Genomic DNA, 24,895 nt, shown 5'->3' with positions numbered 1-24,895 from the left:
AATTTAATTTTTTATTTTATATCATCTCTTTTTCGATCCCTCCTCTCTGAAAGTTTTTGGGAACTTTATCTTTAAGGCTCTAGAATTTCATTTACATTCCTTAATTCCAGAGGACTTTTCAATTTGAAAATTCATGGTTTTTTAGGTGTAGGAAATACTCTACTTTTACTCATTATTTCTTCCATAGTTTCTTGTTGTTTTCTTTACTCTCTATTGGAAATTTTTTCTAGACAGGTATTGGACCTATAGAATCCATTTCCTAATCTCTTAATTTCTCATATTTTGCACATCTGCCCCTCCTCATCTGCCAGGTTTCCTGGATCCTATTGCTTATTCCATCTATTGATGTTTTTCAGGTCCAACACATATATGAATATAAATTAATTTCCAAGAACTCTTTCATGTTTTTTTTCCTACTATCCCATTCTTACTTAATGGATGCAATAACTTTTCAGGATTGTCATAATAATACATTTTATTTATTAAATTGCCTATTTCTCCCAGGCAGTTACTCTGTTTATTCATTTTTTTCCTTAAAATGTTTCATAAACCTTAATGGTTCATCCATATTTGTAGAGAAAAACTAGGCTTATTAATGTGGCTAGCTAGTGTGGGTTTCCTCTGCACTATGTTCTTCTGTTTCTCTAATAAATATCTCCCCTGCATTAGTTTTCCAGGGCTGTTTTAGCAAAAATACTAAAAGTTATGTGGCTAAAACAACAGAAATTTATTGTTTCATAGTTCTGGAGTCCAGAAGTCTAAAATAAGTCATTGGCAAGGTTAATTCCTTCTAGTTGTGTGAGGAAGAATCTGTTCCACGCCTTTCTCATAGTTTCTGGTATGTTTAGATATTCCTTACCTTATAGATGATCATCTTCTCCTTGTGTCTTCACATTGTCTTCACTTTTCACTTTGTCTCTGAGTCCAAATGTCTCCTTTTTGCAAGGACACCAGCCATACTGGATTAGCCATACTGGAGATGCTAATGACCTCATCTTAACTTGATCCTTTACAGAGACCTGATTACCAATAAGTTCACATTCACAAGTATTGGGAGTTAGGATTCAATATCTCTTGGGGCAACCAACATAATTCAACTCACAACTCCTCTCAATGGCAGATCAATGATAGGTTTTGAGTTGATTAGTGAAGACAAGCAGTTGGGCTGGTGAATTCTAAATTAAGAAAGATTAGTCCGGCAAAAACTCTGCCCCAACCCCAGCCCATGACATAAGATCGTTTAGTCATTTAATTTCTTTAGAAAGCAGGTTTTAGCATGGTCAGATATGTTGCAACAGATATTCTATGAGAAGAGAAGGATGGTGGACAAAGTGTTCCCCTATTTTCTCAAAAACACCTTTTGCTCTCTTGGTCAATTTGGGTTATTATAAGATACCAAAGACTAGATGGCCTAAACAAGAGGAATTTATTTCTTGCAGTTCTAGAGGCTGGGAAGTTCAAGATCAGGGTACAGATTTGGTGTCTAGTAAGGACCTTCTTCCTGGTTTGCTGATAGCTGTCTTGTTGTATCCTCACATGGTAATAAAAGAGGGCAAGCTCTGGTCTCTTTTTCTTTTTATGAGAACAGTAATCCTATCATAGGGGCTTCATTCTTCTGATATCATCTAAACCTAGTCACTTCTCCAAAGCCCTGCCTTCTAATACCATCTCATTGGGGGTTACTGTTTCAACATGTGAATTTTAGGGGCAGAGGCACACACATGCAGTTTATAAAGTTTGTCTTGTGCTGAGAGATGGGAAATTCCATCTCTTTATAACCTTGAGTGATTTTTAAATATACAGATCAAAATGTATTTTTTTAAAAAATTAAACTTGACTAGATGTGCTTTGTCCAAAAACAAAATGCCCTGGGATTGGTTAAGTATACATTTCTATCTCCTTACTGATTGACGTCCTCCTTCCCAAGGTCTGCCTCAGTCCTAGCTGCCTTCTGGAAGGGCAGGGTTCTGAGATAAGACCAACCTGAGGGCCCTCATGGGTATACCTCAGTCCTAGACTACACTTCAATCCCAGGTCATGGCCAGAATGTTTTAACAAGCGATGTCCCATGAGAAGTCAACATTCCGAGGTGGCATAAATGAAAGTATCCTGGGATACATGTGGGACAGCACAAAAGTAAGATGTAAAGTGATAAAGAGGAAGGATTTGAGTAGAAGTCTGGATTAGAACTGAAAAAAACATGATCTCTTAGAAGGCACCTTTTGAAATTCCAAAAAATAAATTATTTAGGCAAATTCAGAGGGACTACTGCCACTTAAACTGAGAATTAAACTTGGGAAACCACTGAAATGCAAATCAACGAAATATCACCTTACACCTGTCGGAATGACTAGAATAAAAAAGACAAGAAATAATAAGTGTTGGTGAGATTGTGGAGAAAAAAGAAACCCTCATGCACTGTTGATAGGAATGTAAATTGGTACACCAATGTGATAAACTGTATAGAGTTTCCTCAGAAAATTAAAAATAGAACTACCCTACAATTTAGCAATTCCACTACTAGATATTTAACCAAAGAAAATGAAAACACAAATTTGAAAAGACATATGCACCTTGATGTTACTGCAGCATTAGTTACAATAGCCAAGATATGGAGGCAGCCCAAGAGTCCTTCATTAGATGAATGGCTAAAAAAAGATGTGTGAGATATGTATGTATATCATTGAGATTGTGAGATATATATATACATATATATTATAATGAAATATTACTCAGCCATAAAAAAGGTGAGATCTTGCCATTTGTGACAACGTGGATGAACCTACAGGGTATAATGCTAAGTAAAATAAATCACAGAAAGAGAAATACCATATAATTGCACTTATATGTGAAATACAAAAAATGATAAAGAAACAAACAAGAGAACAGACTCAAAAATAGAGAGGAAGAAATTGGTGGAAATGAATGAAATAGATGAAGGGGATTAAGAGGTACAAGGAGGTACTAGTTATAAAATAAATAAGTCAAGGGGGTAGAAGAGCATATGGAACATAGTCAATAATATTGTGGTAACTTTGCTGACAGTAACTCCACTTATAATGTTGAGCATTTCATAATGTATATAAATGTTGTATACCTATGTTATATACCTGTAACTACTATAATACAGTTTATCCTTGAACAATGTGGATTTTGAACTTACAAGCAGATTTTTTTAAAATAAACGCCTGGACAGTACTGTAAATGTATTCCCCTTCCTTATGATTTTCTTAATATCGTTTTCCTTTCTCCAGCTTTTTTTTTTTTTAAGATTTTATTTATTTATTCATGAGAGACACAGAGAGAGAGGCAGAGACATAGGCAGAGGGAGAAGCAGGAGTCCTGCAAGGAGCCCAATGCAGGACTCCATTCCAGATCCTGGGATCAGGCCCTGAGCTAAAGGCAGACTCAACCGCTGAGCCACCCAGGCATCCCTCCAGCTTTCTTTATGGTAAAAACACAGCATATAATACATATGACACACAAAACACATGTTCATCACTTGTTAAAGGTGGGACTTCTGGACAACAGTAAACTATTAGTAAAGTTTTGGGGGAGTCAAAAGTTATAAATGGATTTTCAAGTGTGCTAAGGGTGGGTGCTCCTACCCCCTGCACTGTTCAAGGGTCATTCAACTGTATTATGTGTCAGTTAAACTTCAATTAAAAAAAAAAAACTTAGAGGACCACTAACTCTAAAGAATGTTACTTAAAAATTCACACAGTTTACATCAAGGTTCAATTCAATCTGCATTGGGGGCACATGCCAAGCAGTATAGGATTCAAGAGAGAGAATTTGTTTTTCCCTAGCACATCTCCTGGGTGCCTGAGTCAGAGGCAGAACACTGGCCCTTCTTCAACCAGGAATTTACTCTATGGAAATTCTTAATTTCAGAATAAATGAATGTGTGGAAACTGATCAGGAGGGACAATTGCTCTGTCCTTGCTGGTGACCACCCCGCTCCCCTCCCCCCATCTTGTGTTGCTGGTTCTAGAATAAGCTGTCCAGAATGAGAAGGTCTGCATCCCCCAAAATGCCTTGGAAATACTCCTGCCCTATGGCAATAAAGCTGTTACCAATCCTTACCCTTCACTGGAACTATGTTACCGTTAGAGAAAAGGCAGTTATCAAAAGCCATTTCATATCAAAGCTCAGAGGGGCTTTCTGAGTTTGTACAAGGATGATTTTGATATTTTAATGAGTCTGACACAATGTTTTAGGAGCACTTCTGTTCTGTTCCCATATTTTGCCTGAGGTAGGCGTGATAGGTGGCATTCTCTTTTGCTAGAGCTTTGGAGAAAGCGGACCTTCCAGACTGTTCTCATTTGCTGAAACCTCCTTTTCTGCCCAAGTGCCACTAATAGATCCTACCCCTACCTTCTGGCTTAACGGAGAGTTAAAATACCCTCTTTTGTTGAGCGTCTTTTGTAGTATAGGCTGCAAACATCAACACCCTAAAGCTCTCAGCATGAACTAAAACCCTCCAGAACTAATGACTCTAGCAAGTACCACCCCCACCCTCCCACTGGGCCCCAGGAAAGGGTCACTGCATTTTAACTTTGTGTATCAGCCTCTTTAGCTGTTTTGGGGGTGCATGATGTGGTGGAAGGAGGCAGACAGCCTTTAAAATGCATTGGAGGTCAATGTATTCCATTATGTACACAGTGCTTCAAATTCAGTTTTAACCTTTGATGAAATGTGCAGTGTTGGGATTTTTTATGCTAGAGCAGACACAGGAAATCACAGGTGCAACTCATTTTGGTTTTGACTTACAATCACTGCAGGCCCCTAGAATTTTTATAGGATATTCTCTCTTTAACTTGAGCATGAAGTGTCAGAAGTCTGTAGCTTGTCTCTGTAATGTACATTAATAGGTAGTATTGATTTGTGGAAATTAATTACTAGAAAAACAGTTCTCAGCACTTACCTAGTGTTTGGAAAGATTTGAGAGCCCTCTTGTGGCTGTAATAAAAACTAAACTTAAAGCTGATGAACTGCTTTCAGCCGGTTTTCTGTTGATTTTTTCTTTTTTTTCTTTCTCTTTCTCTCTTTTTGGTTACATTTGTTTGCTTGCGTTATGGCTTTGAATTGTTTCTCATTTGAGATTAACATCAGCATATTTCACATCATTTCAATGCAAGACTCAGACGGGAGCGGTGTCAATTTTTAAAAGACAGACTACTTCTTTACTGATTATTAAACTCAGATTCTTATCACCAAGAGAAATAATAAATGCAGAGGGGTATGTTTAGGGAAGTTCACAAAGCAAAGGCGTTACAGTTATATTATTCTGCTTCTTAGGGGATGCGTCCCCTTTTTTAAATCCAGGTATTTATTGCCTGAAGGTAAAGCTAACTCTAGCAACCCCAAGCTACATTTATTTGGAACATCTTAAGGACTATTTTCTCTGATTTACATATAGCAGAGTAAAGTGGGAAAATAAGTGTCCTCATTTGAGTGTTTTTAAATCTCTAAGAAATGCATGTTGAAAGCTATTACCTCTCTGATGCTTCAATTGCCTGAAGAAAAATATTTGCAACTTTAGGTTATCGTGCTGCACACTTGAATTGATGAAGGGAACACCCAAGGCAAAGTTTAGACAGAACAAATTGATTTTTTTCCTGGGAGATTTAAGTTATCGTGCATATACTTTTCTAAATTTCTGTCATTGCTTTACTAATTAGGCAGTATGACAGCGGGGCTTTAGAGTCCACTACAGCTGGAAGATCCCATGGAGTGTCCACATGATAGGCTGGGCTTCTGGAAGGTGCTCAGGCTGTTATAGGGAATCAGTGGTTATTGGAGAGAACCTGATCGGAGCTCTGAGCATAATTTGGTTTCTCCTAGGTCAGTTTGTGGAGGGACATTGGCATCCAGTCACAAGTGAATCACTGGTCCTGGTTATTGTTCCTAGCACAGAGGAAAATATGTACACATGATATTTAATTTAAGATGAAGAAATTAAAGCAGAAATCCTGATGTTTGGGACTAGATAGGACGTAGGAAATTTAAAGATGGTTTCTGGTCTGTTTCCCTCTCAATGTTCAGGTATGATTAGCACAAGCACAGTTACACTGCCTGGTGGGGACCGAGAGAGGTGGCGATGGCCAGGAGGAGAGACTGAGCAGCAATCACTTTGTTCTGTAGGAACAGTGGCATATTTCTGGCTCTCACTCGCCATCTTTCTTGGTCTTTGTTAATATGGAACTTTTGCGATGTTCAAGATCCTTTAAAAATATGCATAAGGGGCTTACAAGGGTTGTATAAAGGGACTCAGGTTCCATCTTGAATAAATTCCTGCTGGCCAAAAAGTACATAATTTGAACATCAAATAAGTATAATGCCTGCAATGTGTTGAAACTCACTCTGTTTAGATTCACAAGGTAATAATAATATGAAAACAAACAAAAAACAAATGACACACACACACACACACACACAAAACTCCTCTGGAGGATTCTAGGAAAGCAGTCTATTATTGTGAAAACCAGTAAATAACATGAGTCAAACATTCATCTACCTTTCCTGCATATATCCACTATACCTTGGGGGATCAAACAATGGGTAAGGGGAAGTTTCTCCTTATAGAAACATTGCAGCTAACAAATGAAGCAGAAATGATAGAATTAGAATATCACCATTTTTTGCAATCCTCAAATGATCACCTCTAATGATCTGCTGGCATCACAGAGAGACTGGCATTATGTGCCTCCAGATTGAGGTCCGCAATACTGCTTACTTAGAAATACTAGTTAATTATTTCAGATTTTTTTTCTACAACTTTAAATATTAACCAAATGTATATCCATATCCTGGCATTTCTGGTTGTTTCTTCTCCGTCTCCCTTCTCCACGGATTTCAAAGAGAATATGAGCTATTTTACAAATCAAAGAAACCTCCAAACTGTAGAATAACGTGCAAATTCCATGCTTTCATTCTAACTTGACTATGTTGGAGCAAAACACAACAGTGTAGGATCTCAAAGATGACTACACAGTCAACTGTTTGAGGTCAGGCTGCATGTTATGGACCGTTACATTCTAAGAACTTAGCACAGTGTTTGGCATGACAGAACCAAAAAATATTTTTATTTTTTTATTTAAATATTTTATTTATTTATTCATGAGTGAGAGAGAGAGAGAGAGAGAGAGGCAGAGACACAGGCCGAGAGAGAAGCAGGCTCCACACAGGGAGCCTGACACGGGACTTGATCCCAGGTCTCCATCCCGAGTCTCCAGGATCACGCCCTGGGCTGAAGGCAATGCTAAACTGCTGAGCCCCTGGGCTGCCCCCGAAAAATATTTTTAAATAAACAAATGGGTAGAGTGGCTGGAGAGGAAGACAAAGAGAAGTCTTACTGCAATGCCTTTGAGTTGTTTTACCTCAGGATCACCCTTCCATATCCCCGGGTATCAGTCTCATCTGTAAAATGCTGCTATGGTATAGTCTTTACTGAGGATCAAGTGAAATAAAGGAAGAGGAAAATATTTTGAAACCTGTAAGCATGTTTACAAATAGAAAAGCATTCACGGTTTTTGGTTTTTTTTTTTCTTTTTCTTGTGATTAACACAACTTTCTAACATTTAAAACTTCACTGTACTTGGGTAATTTCTGAGGCTGTGATCATCATCGAGGAAGGAAAGGTGTTGAAAGGGGAGGGTGTGCGTGTAAGTGGAGGAGCTGCTGTGCATCAGCTACTGCTGGCCCCGTCACACTTAATATTTATTCTGGCAACTCTATGAAGTAAGCATTTATACCCTGGCTCTTAGATGAGGAAATCAGGGCTCCCAGAGGTCACATAAGCCAACCAGGTCACACGAAGAGGGAGGTGGATTCAAAATTGAAATCCAGATCTTTCTGAGACAACCAACCTATTGTCTTTCCAGTGCACCTTAAGTGAAGTTTCCAACATGCTTGAAATTATGCGCTCTTGCTGGGTCCAGATGGGTAGAATTTGACTTGTAGTTTCTTGAATCTTCCTAAGTAAAGGTCAACTTCAGGATTCAGCAACCTCCTTTGAACACATTTCTGAGATTTCGTACTATTGTGTTCAAAAAAGACTTATTTTAAAGCCAAGAAGAGAATTATGGCATTGCACGGGCTTTGGCTTATCTGAATTCTCTTGTACTGCAATTTCCAAGCATCCGTCATTGTCCTGAGATTACTACAGTTTTTGGCTTCTGGATTCCTCGGGAGTGTGAAAAAGGAATGCAGCTGCACTGCAGACTTTCCCACTTGTTTCTCAAGCTCAAGTGCAAATTTGTTATGCAGTTTTGTGTGTGTGCTGGAGTCAGGAGCATTGTTTCTGAACAGTTACGCTGTGACTATCTAGAGAACCCTCTGGACCCAAATACTCCAGAGGTTGAGATAAGCCCCCTGACCCCACCCCACCCAACAGGATGCTGTGTCACCCTCATTTCCTGCTGCTCACTCTCCACAGGTAACCACAAACCCCTCACCCTAAGATGCTCACTTTGGATCTAGAGCTCACTTTGGATCTAGAGCTTTGAGTTCAACAAAGCCTGGACCACAACAGCATTAAGTCACAAACTGCATCTCTAAGACAGCCTGACTCCTAGAAGAGGTTAGAAGACCATCAGAACTCTTTGTGAGATCCTTGTGAAATCACTGACATCATCTAAAAGGCTGTGTAACTCAACGGGTTATTTTGTTGACTAAACTGGTTATTGCAAGTATGAAGACATATGTAACTTTTAACTATACCCAGACACAGATGGCACTCAAAAATTGTTAGCCATTTATATTGTCATTAATACCAATTTTTGTTCCACGTGAAACTTTGCATACTTTACTTTAGCTTGCTCCTCCATCATTGCCTAATTGGGTGACCTCCAAATCACTCTTTATTTGAGAACCGGCAAGAGATGGAATCAAGCGAGGATCTCACAGATATTTTGTGAAATATCCTAAAATGATTGCCAAGTCCTGATAGCAGAGTCTAGGAAAATCCTAACTCAGAAGAATCTTTTATGGAAGAGCACAGCAAAATCTGGACAGAGACGACTTTTTTTCAGCTCCCGGGATATTTTTAGGAAATCTGTATCAAAGCTGTCAGATAGAAACCTAAATATTGAAACACGTGCCTTGCTCTTAAATATCCTGATTTACTTCTTTTCCTTTCCAAATTGGCTAGAGCAAAACAATTGCAATGGAAACACCTCGTTGCTTCTACCCTGTGTAATTCTCACATTTGCTAAAAGCGGCGTCTGGGAAATTAGCTAAGAAGAGAGCCCAGCTGAACACGCATGGCCTGATAACACAATCTGAGTGTACTATCTGGTGTTCTGCTTTGCCCGGCTGGGATTAGAGCTGCAAGTGAGACGGAATTGGGCCTTATCTCACTGTGGGGCGGCTCCAGGCTTCAGGTGGATGCCCACATGCATAAACCACAGCTCTGCAGAGCAGAGCGCCTTGAGACGTCCTCGCACCGAAATCCCAGCAAGGCAGCGCAAAGCAGGGCGCCTCTGAACCAAATAATCACGGAAGTCCCTGAATAATGCATGAGAGCAGGACCCTCCCTGGCACATTTGGAACTGTACTAGAAGGAACTGTACTCAGCAAGATAGCAAAAACAAGCCCCTGGAACATGCATTCCCTGAAATTTATTCTTGCAGCAACCACTTGGGGGAAAGTGAAAGCAAATATGTCAACCACCTGAAAATCATGGCATTTTAGTGAGTCTGAGGCTCCTAGGATTCGTGTCAGTATAAAGCGGCGACGTGACAAGATTTAAAATTCTATCTTATTGATAAATACTACCCCTTCCTCTGGGGAGGCTGCAGGGTGGAGGATCATCCCTGAGAAATGCCCAGTGTGGTCCAGAAGCCGCTTATTTCACGCTTTTGTTTGGTTGCTTTAGTGCCGTGTGTGGCTTCCCATAATTAAAGTTAGTTGACAGCTAAAAATTGCAGCTTTAGGGGGCTGTTTCTTTGAGGACTGGCCCCAATATAGGCGGGTGAGGAACCTCCGTCTTTCTGATCCAGATGTCGGCTTTAATATAGCTGCGGTACTGATGAGTGGGATTTGATTCCACAAATGTTTTGTCTCTCATTTCATATTCCAGCTGCTCATGAAGTGCAAGATAAACACATCTTTTTGGAAGAACGTTTCCACACCACCATGTCACAAACCCCACCCTGGCGGGTCCTTGAACATCCATCTTAGGTTCACGTCCCTGGCAGGGCATCTTCCCGGTCCAGCCAGGAGGGAGCAGAGCCAGAAGCCTGTTTCATAGCCCTGCCTTGGCTTCCAAGTAGGCACATGATGTCAGGCCCCGAGAACGGCCCTGTCCTCTCCTCTGCTGACTATGATCAGCTATATTTTGGCGTTATGACAGTGAAATGGGGGCAATTCTCGACTCAAAATCCTACTCCTAGCAATTTATTCCCAGCATAAATATTTATGATATTTATGGCTTAGGATATTCACCAGATTATTGTTTATATGTATCTTCCTTCAAACAGAATCAGCCTAATTGTCCCAAACTGGGAGATTAGTCACATAAATTATGGTACATCTATAATTGGAATATTACACTTTTACAGAAGAATATTAAATAAAACAGAAAAAGCGTTCAACTCTGTAGTTTTGACTTAAAGATACAGGTTAGAAATATAATGTTCATTTATGAGCTCAAATCGGTAAAGAAAGAAATATGAATTTAACTGGGAGTAACTGCTATATCTGAGTGGAGTGAAGTCATTATAGATCATTTTAATTTTTTTCTTTTTTTTGCTGTTCTGCATTGCTCATATTTTCCACAGTGACAATGTACTACATTTCTAACTCGAGGAAGGTGGGGAATCACTGATTTAAAAAAAAAAAAAAAGTCAGGCCAGCTACATCTAAAATATTCTCCCTTAAAGGTAGCAGGTACACTGGCAAAAAAAGGAATGAGAAGCATCTCTCCTCTAAGGGAAGCACTATGGGCTGAAGCATTCCTCTCTCTCTATCTTACCAGTTGTAAAGGGTCAAGATCTCTGGGTAGCATGTAAAATGATGCCTTAGCCAGAAGGATCTGGCTGCTTTGTAAGTCGCCGTGAGGGAGGAGTGGCGGCCACATGGTGGGGGATGCGTGGCTTCTGTGTGAAGTAAGATAACCGCATGTGCATGTCTCCATTTTCTCATCACAATACTGGACATCCTTGGAACCAATTGCTCTGACACACACCATTGTCAGCCTCTGAAAGTTCTTTATTACCATACTTAACAATCATAGTTCCCAATTTCCCATTTGCTTAGAACATCATTCTTAAATTCCTTAATTTGTTTTCAAGGCTTGAATAAAAGGCCTTTTCATCACCGTGTCAAAGGGCAGCCTGATTGCCAAGCTCTAACTGCCACAGTTCCCCCTATCAGATACAGTATAGCACAGATAATACTCTACTGAGATAATGAAGAATGGGTAGCCCATAATGAGTGTGCAGCTCTAAAGAGAGTCGAGAAATTAATTCCATTCCGAGCGTTCGGAAAATGACTCCAGCACAGTACAATGGGGGTAGAGGGGGAGCTAAGTTTCAGTATTTGAAATTACACACATCAGCTTATGTTTAAGATGTATACTGTTAAACGTCTGTACTACTCCAATGGGAGGACCAAGGGTCTCCTTCAGATGACCCCCACCTCCCAGCTCTACCTTACAACTGCTCACAATGTTCTTTGTGCTTTGGCAAAATTTGATTATCTAGGGAAAACTCCTTGAAAAGTCTGTAGGGCAAGAGGAAGGTGGAGAAATGGATTATTTTCCATATATTTCACAAGGTCTGGGCTAAGAGGAACCATTAGCCTGGGCAACCTTTGTTGGGTAAGGCAACAAGTTCAGTTTCCCAGGGATATGACTATCAGAATCCCTGAAACAATAGCTGATAAAATATTTATTCATTCCACAAACACTGAACAACCATGTTGTATAAGGTCATGCATCAGATGCTCTGGGGGATAATGAGTAAGGCATGAGGCCTGTTTAAGGGATAGGGCAGTCACTAGTCACTGGAATGAAGATAAAACACGAGTGGCACAAACTTCAGGGGAGTAGAAATCCCTTCCTCAGAGGATATCACAGAAGGTTGGCTGGAGGCATTTCTACTTGAGCTGGTTTTTCTCAATGCAGAGAACTTTGAACCTTGAAGATTCTAATTCGGTTGCTTAATTTTACTAGGGCTAGGCTAGTGGTGGAAGGAATACATTTATTAAATCTCCCATAGCATTTTGTAGGCTCTTCCAGATGTGTTTTCATTGGCTAGGCAAGCGATAGCCTCATAAAAGTGAGTATTTGTTTTAATCACCACAGGCAGGGTCATTCCACAGGTATATTCCTCATTCTGCCATTTTGATGAACATACTAGCTCTGCCTTCTTTCATTGAGGAATTGAGAGGGAGGAATTAGGTAGAAAGGAAGAAGAAAATACAGAGGAGGAAAAGGTAGTTTGGAGGAAGCTGGCAATGCTGAGTGGGGAGAGAATGATGTCAGATGGGTGTATGGTATGAACCTGTCCCTGATTCTTCCTCATTAGCACCAACGGTTCCAGGCTCTCTCCTGCTGGCCCTTCACCACAGCTACCAAATATCTGTCCTGGCTCTGCTTTCTTCTGTCTATCCCGAACACTGTTGCTAAATGAATCTTCCTAAATCAATGCTTTTCCCATTTTAGCAATAGACAGTTGAATTCAGAGCCCATGGCCACTTGGTCTCAGCATCCTCTTCCAGCTTATGCCCTCCTACCATTCATTCGTTTATAGAACAAACATTTTGTGAAATGTACAACATGAACTTCCTGATCGAATTTGACCACTGCTCCCTATACATTCTTAACTACTTTTCTTAAATATCACTTGCCCACTCCTTACCTCATAGCTTGCTACCGAGTGCCTTTTTCTAATCTACCATCCTTACACTCACAACACTTGAGGGCGTTTTATTCTTTTTTTTTATGTTCTCCACGTTTGCTAGAGCAGATCCTTACACATAACAAACCCTCGATAAGCGTGTGTTAATTAAATGGCTTGCTAATTAAAGAAATGAGCAATTATACAATAAACTGCTTGGTGAAATACAGGTTCTTGAAGCAATAGGGAAGAAAACTAGTAAGCTTCACATTTTTAAAAAGCCACCTCATTGCTACTAATTACCTGTTGTTTGAAACACTCTACTTTTTACCCAAAGTCTCTGTTGACTATCTCTCTCTGCATGTGAGCCATCACATCAAATGATGGATACACTCATAGAGTAAGTCTCTTTTTACTCGTTACCTATTTTAGAGAGTCAAAAATAATATCAGATTAGTTTTAGGAAAGGAAAGAAAGGTGTATTTACCAAAGGCAATATATGAACCTTAGTCATTCAAATACATTTATCTTAGACAATGATAATTTCTTTTATGCAGCATCGGATGTTGAACATCCACCGTGAGCAGGACATTGTGTGAAGTGTTCTGGGACATGAGGCCCGAGTCCGGTTATCAAAGAGGAGATCAGAGACTAGAGGTGACCAAGACATTCACATGCGAGTTAAAAGTGCAGTAAGTGATGCCAGGGACTGAAAAAGTCAGGCAAGATGGATATGGAGGCTGGAGCTGGACTAGAAAAGACCAGGAAGCAGGATGCAAATGAGCAAAGGACAAAGCAGAGACGGAGGGAAGGCCACTCAAGCCTCTGGGCTGCATTTAGAATTGCATAATACCATTGCCTCACAGCAGAGCAAGATGCTAAAGTGGTTCTAAAGCAGCCGTGAAAGAGTGTCTGTTCTGTGTCTCTGAACTTCAGTCCTCCACGACGGCCCATCTGATCATTATCAGTTAAGGCCGTCATTGAACTAACCAAAGTGCTCTGCTTCCTGATCTTCCCGAGTACACAGGCATCTGCCATCATTACGCTGGGGCCACAAGAATGACAATTCTAAAGAGCTGCAATTGCTTTGCAGAGACTCTTAAATGAATTCACCCAAAACTCTCAGTGAAGTAGGTGGCAAGCAGCTGACCTGCTGACAGGACGCTGTCACCAACAAATAAAGTTATCTGTCTTGGAGATTGCTCTGGTCCCAGGAGATTGGTAGAACATTCCCTTAATGGGGTAGTTAGCATTTCTTTCATTGCACCAAAATCCCTGGGTGCCGGCGATCCCCTTGAGGGCAATGTGTTAGTAATCTCTGAATCCCTGATGTCTTGCTCTGGGTGCTTGGCAAATGCCAGGCTCAATTAACTTTTGCAGAATTAACAAATTCCTTTGCTGGGGATGGGGGGCGGGGGGGGGGCGGTGCTTGTCCTTCTCTGTGCTTTGTTTTACCTTCCACTGTGTTGTTGAACAGTGAAAAAGAAACTTGCAAATTTAAGTAGTACACAACCCTCTACGACTTCTCCCTAGAAACTGAATCAGGACTTTGGAGAATAGAAGTAAATGACTTCACGTTGTTTTGGAGTGAGCAGATTTATGAAACTGGAGCAAGCCTGTACATAGCAACCACTGAGTGTGTGGCCTGGACGTCGACATCATTTCAATAGTGATCTTTGTAGTTCTTTGTCTGAAAGTAGAGAAGCATATGAAAATAGAGAAAAAAATAGAAATGAGAAAAAAATTATACAATTGATCAATTTTAAGTGTTTTTTTTTCCTTCTCCAATAGTTGAGTACTCTTCAACAGTGTTGGTTTATTTTTACTATTTTTCTAACTATCATTTTGACTCCTTGTCAGAATTTAAGCAATTAGATCAAGCATACACAAGACGATATCTGACTAAAGTGATGCCCAAATGCTATGAGCCACTCCATTCCAAACCATGAAATGGGACAAGGTTGTACTTTACCAATATAAATGTCCCACCAGTACATCTCTGTGTCTTTGATGTCAGAGTTTTACTTACAAATTGATCTCTTATCTATTTGGCTGGTTGAACTTGCAGACATTTGGGACTTATTTTACTTATGGAAACATCATCCTACCATTTGGCTAGTCATTGTCAAGTACAATGTTAAATTGAATGAGCTTAAATTTGAAACCAATGCCATCCTAAACAAGCCAGCTTTGGTCAGCTTTGAGACCATGTCAGTTTTCAAAGGAATGAAGGCCCTGGGAATTCTATGGCAAGTTTTTCCCGAGTGAGACAAAAGCCACCAAGATTCCAGAAGCAGGTTCTGGTTAAGCCTTTATATGTCCCAACCCATTATGATTTTTGCCTCTAAAATCCTCCAGCTCTTATGATTATTTTAAAAATCTGGATTGTTTCTAAATCTGAGATACACGAATGAGGTTGAGACATCAAATTGACTGTCATCATCTTTTTTCTTAAATCCTTTTTTTGTGTTATCTGTTTTTGACCAATTAACAGGAAAATTATAAATTTTCCATCTGTGGTCTTCTTTGACTCAGTGCAAAGATCTCTTTGATTTAAATTCCTCTGTCTTGATTTGTTTGGCATCCTTAACCCACCTGAGTCACATCGCTATCATTGTTATTGTGTTTCTGTATTTATTATGCAATTGCCTTGTGAAATAAAAATCAGTCTCTGCTTGTAAAATTGAAACATGAACAAGTCCTGACATAGGACCAAAGCAGGATTAATAATGACCTGTCATATAATATTCAACTATAGTAATGCCCACTCTAAACAAAACTTGCCCGTTGACATTTCCTTGTGGAGCCCAGAAGCTGTGTCAGTACTTTTCTGCTTTCCTTACTGACCTTTCGGGAAATTTCCTTCCACTGATGGAATTGTCATTCTGTCACCACAAAAGACAACAGAGTAATGTAAAATGATGATTGGCAAAGCAAAGGCTCAAGCTGGCCTGTCTGTGGCAGTTTCAGCACGTTCTTTCTAATTTAAGGAGAAGCAAGCGTTTCTTAAGATATTGTAGTTCCCTTAGCACATTTCAAAACTGTCTGGCTAGACATTCAAAATAACCAAATATAGTGAATGTGTAGTTTTAAATATTATAGTTCATTGATTCTTTTTTAAAAAGCAGCATAAAAAGCACTACATCCTTAAAGTCCTTATGTTTGTCATCGCTTTTACTGGGTATTAATTTTTTTTAAGAATCCAGTTTAGCTTGGCAAAGGGAAGCCCAGTGTTCCTTTCAGAGCTCTTCAGGATCATCTGTCTGCTCAGGGGAACTCGGAGTGTCACTCCTGGTGCCAGTGGCAGGGTGGGCAGCCCACTCCATTGGCAGGCTGTTCAAATTATGAGAAGGATTTTCCTTGTTTTAAATCAATAGTTACTCTCCTCTAATGCTTTGTGTTGTGTCTTTACCTGTCGACTTCTCCAACTCTCTTCTTGCTTCTTTACACTTTTCTTGCCCCTCGAGGCCAGAAGCACTCTGATCTTTTACTGGATCATTCTGAATCTAACCATTAAAAAAATATATTTCTTCTCAATGTTCCATCTGATGCCATTAGGTAAGACCTGTGATTATAATAACCACAGTACCTGACTGACGATAGGCATTCAGTAAATACCACTTGTATTTTTGTTTCTAAAATATCAATATGCTGCACAGGAAAAGACAGAGGCATTAAAATCAATAGACCTAGGCTCCATTGCAGTTCAACTATTAATTTGTTCTAGGATCTTGGGCTATATTTTCACCTTTCTCAGTCTCTAGGTTCTCAGCTTTAAAAGAAAAAAAAAGTAACAATAAACCCATTCACGAAGTTGTGTTGAAGATTATCGGTGTTGGTATCATAAGGCATCTCTCACAGTTCCCAGTACATGGTAGGTGCCCAGTAAATATTGATCTCCACACACAACACATCCTCCCTCCAGCTCCACCTACCTTGTAATCCAGAATAGCAGTGTAAATGGAAAAGATTAGGGAGCCTTGGCTTCCAGGTTTGCCCTCTTCAGTCCCGGAACCTTGGATAAATCACTACGCCTCCTTGCATGTTTCCCTGTCACACAGTCCCACATCTGCTACAAATAAAATATCGGTGGAGGAATAACTTTCAAAAATCATGGTGTGTTTTCTTAATGTAAGGTATTATTATTTCCAGTAGCAATTTACCAGTGAGTAAACTGCTGAATGAATGAATCACCTATTTCCCCCCCACTGCATCTCTCCCCACACTGGAGCAGCGAGGAAACACCCAACAAATGGTGTTGAAAACTGGTCCATGCATGTTTATGAAAATATGCACATATGGAACATTTTGCCTGATAGGTACAAATCCAGGGAACCACTCTCGCGGGAGCATTTGGCAGAAGAGCCCGTTGACTCAGTGCTGATATAAACACTATGGAGGTAGAGAATCCCAGAGCCATAGTTGTCAGAGACTGATGCTCTTCCTTCTCATTTCTTCCAGGAATTTCTATTACATCACCATGTTACGGGATCCAGTGTCACGATACCTGAGCGAGTGGAAACACGTCCAGAGGGGGGCCACGTGGAAAACCTCCCTCCACATGTGTGATGGGAGAAGCCCCACCCCCGATGAGCTGCCTACCTGCTACCCCGGGGACGACTGGTCTGGGGTCAGCTTGCGGGAGTTCATGGACTGTCCCTACAACCTGGCCAACAACCGGCAGGTGCGCATGCTGGCCGACCTCAGCCTGGTGGGCTGCTACAACCTGACATTCATGAATGAGAGCGAGAGGAACACCATCCTGCTGCAGAGTGCCAAGAACAACCTGAAGAACATGGCCTTCTTCGGCCTCACGGAATTCCAGAGGAAGACACAGTTTCTCTTCGAGAGGACATTCAACCTCAAGTTTATCTCCCCATTCACGCAGTTCAACATCACGCGGGCTTCCAACGTGGACATCAACGAGGGCGCCCGCCAGCACATCGAGGAGCTCAACTTCCTGGATGTGCAGCTTTACGAGTACGCGAAAGATCTCTTCCAGCAGCGCTACCACCACACCAAGCAGCTAGAACACCAGAGGGACCGGCAAAAGAGGCGGGAGGAGCGCAGGCTGCAGCGGGAGCATAGGGGCCACCGGTGGCCCAAAGAGGATGGGAACACGGAGAGGGCAGTCACTGAGGACTACAACAGCCAGGTGGTGAGATGGTGACCCCCTGCCATCTCCTTCCTCGGGAGGGGAAGGACGAGCAGGTGCACTGACCTTCTGTGGCGCTGGTTACCTTGGAGGACGATGGGCCATTCTGAGGACATCTGGCTGTATGTGGCTTGATTTGGACACCTGCTTCCTCTTTGTCTTCATCTTTATCCAGCTGGAGATGATCTGTCTTCTTTCTTTTCCCTGACATTGTTCAATCTGTGATATTAAGTAGGGTAGGAATGAATCCAAGAGAGACATCCTTAGGAGGGCAAGGAGAGAAGCACCAGAAAGGAAACAGTTGTTGAAAATATCCTTTGCAGCACCATGGGAACCCACAGAGGCACACATAAAAAGCCAGACTATGGCTTGGATGTTCTGCTAAAACTGGTCTGTTTCACACTGTCTCTGTAATGGAAATACTGGTCTGTCCAGAGAGAGAGAGAGAGAGAGAGAGAGAGAGAGAAGTCCCTTCCAGCCCCTAGATGAGGTTTTATGCCAACCCTCACTTGGCTGTTGGCTCTCGTCTTAAACCCTGTTTGAATGTGGTTTAAATCCTAAGTAGCAGTGTTTTGTTGTTGCGGTTGTTTTTAAACAAGATTACCCTACTCTTGGCCATCACTGGAGACTTGCACCCCACAAAGCCCCTACGTCTTAGCCCGGAGCCACGCTTCCTCTCCCTATCTTTTAGGGAACAGCTAGTGGAACCAGGACAGATGTGCCAGGCCCCTGAGAAATGAGTGTTGGTCCCTACCATTTAGGAGAAAATATGCTTATTAACTAATGCCTAAGGAGATCACACTGTATCGATTTTATTTTCATTCGAAAAGAACTAATAAATGAAAGGGGGGAGAAAAGCAGGAGGATAACTAAATGACGTCTCAAATCTCCAAACAGGCTTTAGAACTTTTAGTTTTTTTCAGGAATGTTTGCGTTTTACCTCCTTGGAACAGGCATCATCTTTGATATGGTACTGACAAGTTTGAAATCCTGTTGTCACAGAGGCAAAGATGTTTAAAACAAATTTGGCCCCAAAATTAGGAGCTTAGCTAGCCCAAGTGCAAAAGATCTTCAAGGTCACTAAATAAATGACAGTCAGTTTAGGCCAGGAGACACCGAGGAACTCAGTGGGCTGGTTGTCCCAGGAGTTTAGACAGACTCTACCTCCCAACATCTTGAATATCTCCAGCCTGGTAACTTTCTTCTACCCACGGAATCTTCACCTGTTGTTAGGCTGTGGCTGTAGCTGGCAGCTTGGCTGGAGTGTATAAAGCAGGAGGGGAAAATGTGCCACATTGCCAATTGCTTCTTATTTTCAAATTTTCCCAGTCACAACTACAATAACACAAAGTTCATCGAATAATAAGGGGAGAAGTATGGAAAAGGGAAGAGAAAGCCCTTGCCTGGCATTCAGTAGCTCGATCAGAGTGGGTAGAAAGTTTCACAACATTGATCTGATCAATCCTTTCAAGGAGCTCAAGGCAAAATGACTGAAACCCCTAAATCAGATTGAAAAGCCTATTTCATTGATATCTAGCATGTTTGATGTTTAAGCCAGCTTTACATAAGCCACGTCTCAGCCTCCAGAATACTCTCTCTGGGGTTGAGAGTCAATCAACCCACAAGCATTCATAGAGTGCCTGGCTGCACAGAGGGGAGCCCAGTGTCTCCATCAGAGAGATTTGGAGAAGCGGCTTTGATGCTTCTCTCACTACCCTTGGTTTCATCTGCCATCTGAGGGAAGACATTATTGGGGACCTCCCTTGTGTCAGTTACTGTGGGAGACTATTCATACTTTAAATCTGTTCACAACAAGGTAGATATTATTAGGCCCAATTACGTAGATAAGAAAAGTGAAACCCACAGACAATAAGTAGCTTCCTCCTGGATTGTATGCCAGGCCTGGCAGACTGCAGAGTGCAAGCTCTTTCTACTCCATCATGTTTTCCATGTGGGATAAAAGCTTCCTGCCAATCATGCAAGAAGCCAGCTATTATAACCCTGAAGGATTGGTCTCTAACCCACGTGTGTGGTACAGCTGCGACAGCACCAAGCCGGCAGTGACCCAGAGCCATGCTGCCTTGGGTGAGTCCAGCCCTCTCAACATCCCTGACCCACCAACAAGCTGAGAGATCGATTACTTTTTAGGCGCTTACACTTTTCGAGACATACATACTAAAGGGACCAAGTAAATATTGCTTGCTAGCTGGTAGAAATTAGACTCACAAAATATTAGCTTTTCCCTTACTGACAATTTGTTCCTGAGATAGAGAGGGAAGACGATTAAGGCTACAATTAATGAGCAGCTCGCTCTCTCTCCCTCTCTCTCTCTCTCTCTCTTTGCATTTCGATGTTAAGATCTAATGTTCTGCCTAGAATGGCAGAGCTGCAAATTATCCTTCAGTCTGCCACTGTGACACACACATACACACACGCACACACACACGCACACACAATAACAATCCAGTGTTTTGTCATGTAGAAAATCAAAACAAGTTAGAAAGCATTCAGATTGTTTCTTTTTAACTCACTTTAAATTTTTGGCAGGGAATTCATGCATAGCTGAGACTTGGAGGCAGCCTCTGCTAACTTCACACTGTTCCTTAGGCATCTCGGGATTTATATCAAAAGGCTCTCCACAGCCTGCCGCTGAAGGCATGATGTATGGTGCTCCACTTGAGACCAGATATCAGGATGTTCAGAGGAGAAACCATCTCTTTGTGTTGGCCCGAGGCCAGTGCTGAGCAAATTAAAAAGACCGACATGGGCTTCCACCCTCATATCATTTCATTCTAAAGCTGCACGCTTGTCATATCCCTGGGGTCCTATGTTGATAGAAATGAAGAGGTAGGGACACAGTTTGTTCTTCAAAAATTGACTGCACACCTACATGCTGAGTGACTCTCAGAGAAGGGATGCCAACAGAAGACTTCTGGGCCTTGGGATCCATGGGGAGTCAGCTTTAAGATCCAAAACCAAATCAATTCCTGATACATTGGTGTTAAAAGCCCAAGAGGGACTTCCACATCCTACTGACTCCAACTCCCAGGTAGACATTCCTTCCCTTCTCTTGACAAGGGCAGCCCCAGATTGGAATGGGGTGGCCTTGTGTGCATGTTTGTGTGTGTGCTTAAGTTATCAAACTAAAGGGCCTACTATCTCCTCTGTCTCCTTCTGATTTTTTTTTTGGCAATCTACTCTTGGTAACCAGAGAAAATCTGCCCTGAAAATTCTTTGGATACTCCTTCTAATAACTAATAACGTTAGCAATCAGTGTTGGGCAACAGCTAAGGATATCATGTATGCTATGTGTTTCTTTTTTTTTTAAGATTTTATTTATTTATTCATGATAGACACACACACACACAGAGGCAGAGACACAGGCAGAGGGAGGAGCAGGCTCCATGCAGGGAGTCTGACGTGGGACTCGATCCTGGGACTCCAGGATCATGCCCTGGGCAGAAGGTAGGCGCTTAAACCTCTGAGCCACCCAGGCTGCCCTGCTATGTGTTTCTTATCATCTCAAGGAGGTTACTTTGTCACAGTTGAATCAAGCAAGGGTTTGTTGACTTGATATGAGGACTTATTCAAAAGTCTGAGTAGAGATAGTATTTATATGGGGAAGAAAGTCTACTTGAGGTCGATCTGGCAAGGAGATGAGCATAGATCATCAGAAAACAAATATTAAATCCACAGGATAAGATTCTGTGGATCTTATCCACAGGATAAGATTAATCCACAGGATAAATTCAAAATAATTGACCTCAATGAGATCAAAGCCATTGTCCTCTCATTTAAAAGGCAAACTGGTTGGATAGCTCTGGTGAGTGACATTAAAGGAGCCCAGGCCCCCTTCCTGTTGCTCTTTCTTACTAACATGTGCCTTCCATCCTCATAGTCCAAAGTGACTGCTGAGGTTCCTGCCATCTCATTTGTATTTCAGACAGCAGAGAGGACGTGGAAGGAAGTAGCAGATATCACTTCCATTCATCTCTCACTGGCTAGAACCTAGTGATTAGCTACAACTAAACGCAAAGGAAGCCAAGAAATGTGGCATTATTGGTTGCCATGTGCCTTGATAAATGGGGGGAAGGTTCTATTATGAAAAAAAAACAATGTGAAAATTAATACTGATAAAACTATCAGTCTCTGACACAAAAGAGAATTGAAAAATATTTCAAGTGCTTTTTGCAGTTATCTATTTCATCATATGTTTTGCAAAGGAAAAGATTAAAATTCATAATTTTGTATGGTATTTAATGCTTTCAAAACATTTGTACATTTAGTATCCCATTTGATCTTCACGACTTTCTTGTATACTAGATACATAGGACCTCTGTTCATTATTCCATCTGGTAGTTTCCAATGGAGATTCAGAGATGTTAAAGATTTCTCATTTCTAGTTTATTAACAGGGAAGTTGCTTAGAGCCCCAGTCCTGTCTTCATAGCCTTCCCTACGACTTTATACTGCTCAGCATCAGTATCAGGATTGGGAATTGCAAGAATATTAAATCTAAGTCTTTATTGATTTATGTCTTTCCTTACCTTCTTGTAGAACTGCAGTGACTTAGAAGATGCCAAGGAGACTGACAGAGTTGGCTCACAACCCCTGCCTCCAGTGAGGAATCATCTCATTAGGAGTGAAATGTCCAAGAGACGGGCAGTGTTTCAGGGGAGCCTGAGAAGCACAGACGTTCAAACACCTCATGCTGGCTGTTCACCCCCAGACAATTCCAAACTGATTCAAGATGAAGGTTGAGGGAACATGCTCACAACTCCTTAGGGAAGCTCAGTGTCAGAAATATACAGAATCAGTAACAGCCTGAATAGTTAGGTGTAAGGGATGATCAATAGAACCCCTGCTCAAAAACATCTCCCTTCCTCTCTACTTCTTCCCCAGGTCTCTGGAATTTTATCAGCAACTTACTACTTTGGTTCTTAAAGGTTTTATTTGGTGTTAAATGAGTCCCCTTGCACCCTTGCACATTTGCCAGAGAGAGGAAATGCAGCAGTGGCTGTCACAGGCTAATGTCTTCACACAGAGTGTATTGGATTACTCTCTAGCCATGACTTCTAGCTGAGAAGAAAGTCCTGTATAATGGGATCATGCAGGGGTGGGGGTTAGGGAGAGTAGGAGTAACTATGGAGGAGATAATAGGGCTCCTCAAAGGGAAGCAGGTCTTTGAAAGGCAAAAAGACAAGGAATCGAATATGTGTCAGGAAATATTGAAAAATTTAAAAAATGGCGTACAGTTTCTGTCCTCAAGAAGATGGGTAGAGTGGAGACACGTGGACTATAAGTCTTTGGGCCATTTGAAATAGCTGACAAGAGCATGAGGGTCATGAAACAGGACCAGAGCACTGACAGCATTCTAGGGACTGAAATAAAGGCTGAATGCGTGGGAGGGGTCGGGTCAGAGGGAAAGCTGGAGTGGACAGAGGGAAAGCTGGAGTGGACGGAGGCAAAGAATACCCTGATCCGATCAGATCACAGAAAGCCTGTCTCCAAGGCTTTCTATTTCCATGGTTAGTGTGCCTCCACTGAACATCAGAACTCCAACTGAACATGTCCTGGCTGGGCCTCAGGGCTGGCTGAGGCTGACGACTGCACCTGACTGTGTCACCTCTGGGGAGCATGCAGAGCTTCCTTCTCGAGTCACCTCCTTCATCCCCCTCCTCCATTCTCTACCAAAAATAATCCTTCCATCCTCTCACCACATTTCACCTGGACACATCTGAACGAATTAGTTCTCCTACAACTTTGAATGAGCTCTTCTGGGCAAGTGGGTAGGTTCTGAGACCTGTGTGTTTTGTAGCCTCATGGATGGAACACACATGGACCCATCCACACCACACATTGGCAGAACCAACCTACCTTGCAGAAGTGCTGAGATCTCCGGAGGACTGGCCTTGCCATGAACACCAGCAACATCTGCAAGACAAAAGCCCCTGAACTTGCACACAAGGACTCAAGGTAACCCAACTCCCGATCTGAGAGCACCAAAGAACAGTTGTGTTCTAAGCTATCTATAAAAAAGACTGCGACTGTCATCCTTTGACACATGAAGTGGAGCCTCTGCGCGGTCCATGTTCTGCTGCACTGGTGGGAACTCATCAAAGGGCCAGATGTCAGTGCTGAAAAACCTCAGTTCTTGCCAGGGAAAAACCATGTTCTAAGGAAGCAGAGTTTGTGTGATTTAGTTATTGCCATATTTGCCTTCCACCAACCTGTCATTTCTTTTGTTTTTGATCATGTGGCCGTCTTTTCTTTCCTTTTCTATCCTTTCCTTTTTTTTTTTTTTTTTTTTTTTTGGTCCCCTGGAAGTACTTTCTGGGTTTTGTTTTGCATTATTTTTCATTTAATGTATCAAAGATGAAAATGTTGGAAAGAAAAGTCTAGACTTTTATCTGGTGCCCCATTTTAGATGTAAAGATAGTTAGTTATTCAATAGATAGTAAATTATTTCACCTAAGAGATATTTCCTTTCGTTTCTGTGTAATAATATGTATGAACTCGGGTACTAGGAGATTGTATTGTGACATTATCAACCCTTATTGCTATTTAAAAAATGATAGTTTGTAGAACTGAGGATCTCCATTGATGTGAAGCACAATTTAATGAATAAGTTAACATATTAAACTGTTGTGATGTCAAGAACAATTGTTTTCCCCTGTGATTTTGTTAGACGTTTTTGCAAAATGAGAAAAGTTGGTCAGACACTTTAAGGGATTTATGGAAATTGAATCCACGGGATCAGCTTTGTCAAACTTTTAAAAATCCATGCTTTGGATACAAATGTGGCTATTGGATGTGAAGCTTTAGAAGCATAAAAGACAAAGAAAATATAGATTGAAACAATTTAAAATCTCCGAGGCCAGGGAGGATTTCACAGG

The 24,895-nt window shown here is 41.3% G+C and overlaps 1 protein-coding gene across 3 annotated transcripts in view; it reads left to right on the top strand.

The window, feature by feature from the left end:
• The window catches only part of HS6ST3 (heparan sulfate 6-O-sulfotransferase 3), a 646,367-nt gene extending 621,708 nt beyond the window's left edge, over window positions 1–24,659 (top strand). Inside the window, exons 2-3 of one of the 3 annotated variants that reach the window (XM_041731393.1) lie at window positions 17,307–18,390; window positions 22,557–24,659. In XM_041731393.1, the coding sequence (XP_041587327.1) occupies window positions 17,307–18,015 (709 nt within the window). In that variant the 3' untranslated portion in view covers window positions 18,016–18,390; window positions 22,557–24,659. The other 2 variants (XM_041731394.1, XR_005984120.1) reach the window with 2 other exon arrangements.
• Window positions 24,660–24,895: the final 236 nt, after the last annotated feature.

The sequence above is a fragment of the Vulpes lagopus genome, chromosome 16, assembly GCF_018345385.1.
Source record: "Vulpes lagopus strain Blue_001 chromosome 16, ASM1834538v1, whole genome shotgun sequence".
Taxonomy (NCBI): Eukaryota; Metazoa; Chordata; class Mammalia; order Carnivora; family Canidae; genus Vulpes; species Vulpes lagopus.
This window is presented reverse-complemented; position numbering and strand designations above follow the sequence as displayed.